Below are 6,021 nucleotides of genomic sequence, written 5' to 3'. Positions count from 1 at the left end.
TTACTCTATATATATAAAGTCGGCACAGCCCACTTATCTGATTTCATGTATACTCAGAAAATTGCCGATTTTATGTGACTTCATGTATTCGTTTAATGTTGGCAGTTTTGCGAAATATAAAAATGCTCTCTTTTGCTAAATACATTGCCCCTAGTCTGGTTAACTTATCAAATTGATGTAAAAATTTTTAAAAAAAAATCTTTCAGTTGGATGGAGACTTTGGCAATTCATGCTTCTAGTCATATGCATTTTTATTTTATTTTATTTTTTGCTGAAACGGACATTTCATATATCACGGGTACGAATACACCCAATAGAATCGGCAAACAAAAGGTCCCATAATGCTTTTAGTCATATGCATTTACATGCCAAACACAAGCATGGGATCATCTTTTTTGAGAACTAATCAGATTAAAGATAATATCAATATGAAAGTCTTCGATGTATAATTTAACTTACATCACCTACATAGTTAAACTGCAAGAGTATAGCAGCAGCAGTGAAGTAATTTTTGTCTAACCTTGTCTTTCTCTATTCAAATGTTTTTCATCCCTCCACATCTACCTTCACTCATCTAATGTTCAGAAAGCCCAATGAAGCTGGGCACCACAACCTACAACAACAGGTAAATATAAAGAATATAAAAACAATCCTTCCATCCATCAATTGTGAAGCTTTACACATGCCTGACATGGGAAATAATAACTCAATATCCAAGCAACTCTTTAAAATGGCAGTTAACTAAGAGAATTAGGCATTAGTTTCCTCTTTGCTTAAGAAATTCTATCTGAGATTTCAATTCTTTTCCTTTTTATAATTTAAACAATATAATTTGCTAGAGTAAATGTAATATATTATGTTCAAAGAAATAATGCGAGAAATGGTAGATGATAAATGTACCAAAAAAAACGAAATGAAAATATAGTATGTAAATGTACTTGGAAAAAAAAACATTACCAAAAATCGTCTTGTAAATTTTACTATAAAAATGGACAATGTGGAACTTGTGAGTAAGTTAAACTTGGACAAGTGAATTTAATTTCACTCAAGCATCCCAAACTTTTCTCTCCAGCTTTGATCCTAAGCCCTTGGCAAAAAGTGGCATGTTCAAGATAGTTTATGCTGGCAATCAAGTCGAGTTAGAAAATTCCAAATTTGAACCTAACATATTTGTTAAACAATTCATAATCTGAAACATGAATATTCAATAAATAGGTTCCAACTAGACCTACTTAACCTATTTAATAAATATATAACCTATTAATTTGTTAACCTATATAACATGCTAACCTATTAACCTATTTTATAAATAAGCAACCTACCTAACCTGCTTAACCCGACCCAACCTGATTATTAAATGGGCTAAATGGGACAAGAAGTTGGGACTTAGATCCTACTTGATTATTAAATAGTTTAAATAGGTCGACCTATTTGACTTGAATATATTCAGTTCAAATCCAAAACTGCTTATTATAGGTTAAATACGAGTTAGATTAATAGGTCGGATTATATTTTACCAACTCTAAAAGAATGCCAATTCCAACAAAATATGTTTGACAAATGAGTCAAATCCTCCGATATGAATCAGACTATCATGCTAAAGTTGGTTTCTTTTATAATTTTGCGAAAGCTTCAATATAAGAACATGGGATCAAAATTAATTAGTGGAAAGGCGAATAGCATTAGGGTCTAGCGAGATTTCTCTTTTGAGTTGAAAATCTAAATATTTATTTTTTGACAACATAAGCAAACCTATGTAGCATGATGGTTCAATAAGAGTACAATGAAAGCAACAAGGGTTGCTTCCACAAAAACATAGAGACATTAAGCTAAGATGAAAATAGAGGCTCACTCAATCACAGAGAGAGAGAGAGAGAGAGAGAGAGAGAGAGAGAGAGAGAGAGAGAGAGAGAGAGAGAGAGAGAAACAAAATGGTGGAACCCTTGACAAATTCTATTAGTAAGATTGGAAGGCAACTAATCAACAAAAAATAAAAATAGGAAGAGATCCACTCGAGAAAAAAAAGGATAACTATTTAAGGAAGCGGGGTTGGAGGAAACACATAGATTGGATTCCAAATACAGCACGAAGGTCAGAGCTAGCTTCAGGGTTGAGTTTAAAATAGTTTGGTGAATTAAGAGATCTTGTGGAACCCATGTATGATATATAAGACTAGTTTTTTTCAAATTGATTTAAGAGGATCATCATATGCTTATTTCCTTTTTTTTTCTCTTTTTTTTGACAAAGAGGCAAACTCAACCAGATTCATTAAGATAATGAGGAAGGGTGCTCTCCGAAGTTTCTTGATTGTCGTTAGTTATTATTATCAATTAATGGTACTCTCTCTTTTAATTTTAAAGGTGTAAATAATTTAAATCATTATTTTATGCTGACTGGACTAATTTGTCACATTGTTTTTTTTAAATTATAGAAAAGAAATTGTCGATGTTTCTCCCTTACCCTTCATGCCATCTTATTTCTCTTGATGCTGAAGGTAACGCTCATGCGGTTGGCTTGAGCTACCGTTGTATCAAAAAAAAAAAAATTATCTCTTTTCCTTCATATACTGTTTTTTTACTCTCCTCTCTTTCTTTATGATTTAGAATTTTTTAATCCGGCCAATTTGGTATGGTTAGAAGATTTAACTTACACCGAACTTTCTATTTGCATGGAAAAATCGAGAATTCAAACTATTTGAAAGTTAAGTTTCATACCTTTTAGCGCCAACTCTAAGTTGAGATAGATGGTGTCGAGGCAATTCCTCAGCATCCCTTTCGGCTCCTTCCTCCAACTACTCCACCACCCATCTCCCTCCCTTCCGCAAGCGCAGCAAGCCCACGCCGGCCTCCTCAAGTCCGGCCACCTCCCCGCCGACGCCCGCCTCGCCACCAAGCTCCTCTCCCTCTACGCCGACCACCTCCGCTTCCCCGATGCCTCCCTACTCCTCCACTCCATCCCCCACCCCGACCCCTTCCTCTTCTCCACCCTCATCTCCGCCGTCACCCGCTCCCGCCTCTTCTCCGCCGCCCTCTCCCTCCTCCCTCGCATGCTCTCCCTCGGCCTCACCCCCGACCCCTTCGTCTTCCCCACCGCCTTCAAGGCCTGCGCCGGCGTGCCCTCCCTCCCCTGCGGCCGGCAGCTCCACTCTCTCTCCTTGGTCACCGGGCACTCCTCCGACCCTTTTGTCCAGTCCTCCCTCGTCCACATGTACTTAAAATGCGGCTCAACGGTGGACGCCCACCGGGTCTTTGACAGAATGGCCCAGCGGAGCGTCGTGAGCTGGAGTGCATTGATCGCCGGCTACGCAAGCCGCGGGGACGTCGTTGAGGCAATGAAGCTCTTTGGACTGATGCGCTGTTCGGGGGTGGAGCCTAATTCGGTAACCTGGAATGGTTTGATCGCTGGATTTAGCCATAGCGGGCACTCTCACAAGTCAGCGACTTTGTTTCAGAGGATGCATGCGGAGGGCTTCATTCCCGATGGGCCGAGCGTCTCGAGCACTCTTCCTGTGGTTGGTGACATCGAGGATGTTGCCTTTGGATGGCAGATCCATGGATATGTGATCAAAGCTGGGTTGGAATCGGATAGTTGTGTGGTGAGCGCGCTTATTGATATGTACGGGAAGTGCCGGCGCACAGAGGAGATGGTCAGGGTCTTTGATGTGGTGGGCCGGATGGAAGTTGGTTCCTGCAATGCCCTTGTATCCGGGCTTTCCAGGAATGGCCTTGTGGACAATGCATTGCAGGCATTCAGGGAGTTCAGAGACCAAGGAATCAACCTAAATGTGGTGTCTTGGACCTCGATTGTAGCTTGTTGCGCGCAGAATGGGAAGGACATGGAAGCACTAGAGCTGTTCAGAGAGATGCAATTGGTTGGGGTGGAGCCCAACTTGGTAACCATCCCATGCCTATTGCCAGCTTGTGCCAACATCGCGGCTTTGATGCGTGGGAAATCAGCCCACTGCTTCTCTCTGAGGAAGGGTTTCTCTGAGGATGTGTATGTGGCTAGTGCTCTGGTAGATATGTATGCAAAGTGTGGTAGAATAAGGGATGCAAGGACAATCTTTGACGCGATGCCGTCGAGAAATGTGGTGTCTTGGAATGCAATGATGGGAGGATATGCGATGCACGGGAAGGCAAAAGTTGTGATGGAATTGTTTAATTTGATGCAAACGAGTCTGCAGAAGCCAGATTTTATAACCTTCACTTGTGTGCTCTCAGCTTGTAGCCAAGCTGGTCTAACAGAGGAAGGAGAGCGCTACTTCTACAAGATGCATCGAGAGCATGGGATTGCTGCTAGAATGGAGCACTATGCTTGCATGGTCAGCCTCCTTGGTCGTGCAGCGAAGCTGGAGGAGGCTTATGATTTAATAAGAGGGATGCCATCTGAGCCTGATGCTTGCATTTGGGGAGCCTTGCTCAGTTCTTGCAGGGTTCATGGCAATGTGAGGCTAGGAGAGATTGCAGCAGAGAAGCTATTCGAACTGGAGCCTGGAAATGCTGGGAATTATGTGCTGCTTTCGAACATTTATGCTGCCAAGGGGATGTGGGATGGGGTGGATAAGGTCAGAGATATGATGAAGAGCATGGGAGTGAGGAAAAATCCAGGTTGCAGTTGGATCGAGATTAAGAATAAGGTGCATATGATGTTAGCTGGGGACAAGTCACACCCTCAGATGAACCAAATTGCTGATAGACTGGAGAAGCTTAGCGTGGAGATGAAGAGATTGGGATACCTGCCAAGCACAGACTTTGTCCTGCAAGATGTTGAGGAGCAGGACAAGGAGCAGATCTTGTGTGGGCATAGTGAGAAGTTGGCAATAGCATTAGGCCTTATAAATACAAGCCCTGGAATGCCCCTTCGGGTGATCAAGAACCTCCGCATTTGTGGTGACTGTCACGCTGCTATAAAATTCATATCAAGCTTCGAAAGAAGGGAGATACTTGTGAGAGATACAAATCGGTTCCATCACTTCAAGGATGGTGTGTGTTCTTGTGGGGATTATTGGTGAGCTATCTCAAGAATTGAGCTAAAAATTAAGCAACTTTGGGATAGTGGAAGATTCTTTGATGCTGGAACATAAGCCAAAAGAGAGACCAAATTTGAAAGCAGCATAATGTCTTGCTTCAGATGCTTGTAATGCAGTGGGGGATTCTCTACCAAGGTGTTAACCTTTGAAGCCCCTTCACAGCAAAGATTTACTATATATAATTCTTCCATTCATTACTACAACAAAAAAATGAAGCTCAACCGGCAGCCTGAACAGGCCAACTTCTTTTACAGCCAAGACAGCAGCAAAAAGATGCCCTTGATCATCCAATTTTGGTTGATGATCTTTGTTTTCAGCCTGCTTTGTGCTACTATTGTTTCAAGTGTGACCTTGCCTTATGGACGAAAAGTCATCCAGCGACTGAAACAAAACAGATCTTGGCTGTCTCAACCTGTTCTTATTGGGAAGGATGTGCATGCACCAACGAATTTATTGCCTCACCTTCTCCATTGAACCAGCATGATGCATCAGGTCATCCTCAAGTAGGCAACCTGAGATATCTTCGGGCTAATTTTTCTCGGTGTCATAAGGTGACATTGTCCAGGTAAGGTTTCTCAGGTGCTCAGCTACCTCTCCTATAGCATCTGTGTTGAAACCACCGTTTGTCTCGCAGAATCATCATCAAGGTGGCAAAACAGCCACCATCTTTTCTGCAACTGGAGCTACTAGGATATCCTTCTTTGGCTGCCCAATTCTTATCCTACCTTGATTAATCAATGTGGATCTTTGGACTTGTTTAGACAAATGTTTCATAAAGTTTTATTTGGTTCAAGGGCATGCCTGTGGCTATCACAACTCTTGCTATTGCAGTTAAAACTTGAAACTTTCTGATCAGGTATCTATCTTTTATGTGTTAACAATGTTGATGGCTAGCTGCTACACTTCGTGACTCTTATGAGAGGTCCTGCAACTGTTATGCCCATCGTCAATCGAACTTGGATAAAGAAAGTGACTTAAGAGGCAGGCCACAT

The 6,021-nt window shown here is 41.8% G+C and overlaps 1 protein-coding gene and 1 long non-coding RNA gene across 2 annotated transcripts; one reads left to right on the top strand and one right to left on the bottom strand.

Moving 5' to 3' along the window:
* Positions 1-389: 389 nt before the first annotated feature.
* On the bottom strand, positions 390-2,790 carry LOC149768138 (uncharacterized). Its single transcript, XR_016399980.1, has 2 exons — positions 2,715-2,790; positions 390-613 (listed from the first exon to the last, which is right to left on the bottom strand). It is a non-coding gene; the product is annotated as an uncharacterized LOC149768138 (long non-coding RNA).
* Positions 2,726-5,892, top strand: LOC103721154 (Pentatricopeptide repeat (PPR) superfamily protein). Its single transcript, XM_026810039.4, has 2 exons — positions 2,726-5,594; positions 5,664-5,892. The coding sequence occupies exon 1, from the start codon at positions 2,744-2,746 to the stop codon at positions 5,009-5,011; it is 2,268 nt and encodes a 755-aa protein (XP_026665840.4). The 5' UTR covers positions 2,726-2,743; the 3' UTR covers positions 5,012-5,594; positions 5,664-5,892.
* The last annotated feature ends 129 nt before the right edge of the window (positions 5,893-6,021 follow it).

This window comes from Phoenix dactylifera, chromosome 3 (genome assembly GCF_051530095.1).
Source record: "Phoenix dactylifera cultivar Ajwa chromosome 3, Ajwa_hap1_PhDact_Kaust_v1.1, whole genome shotgun sequence".
Taxonomy (NCBI): domain Eukaryota; kingdom Viridiplantae; phylum Streptophyta; class Magnoliopsida; order Arecales; family Arecaceae; genus Phoenix; species Phoenix dactylifera.
Note: the sequence above shows the minus strand (reverse complement) of the source record. Positions and strands in the feature narration are given on the sequence as shown.

Excerpts from the sequence above, each read along its gene's own strand:
- LOC103721154 (XM_026810039.4), top strand. The coding sequence starts at position 2,744 with ATGGTGTCGAGGCAATTCCTCAGCATCCCTTTCGGCTCCTTCCTCCAA.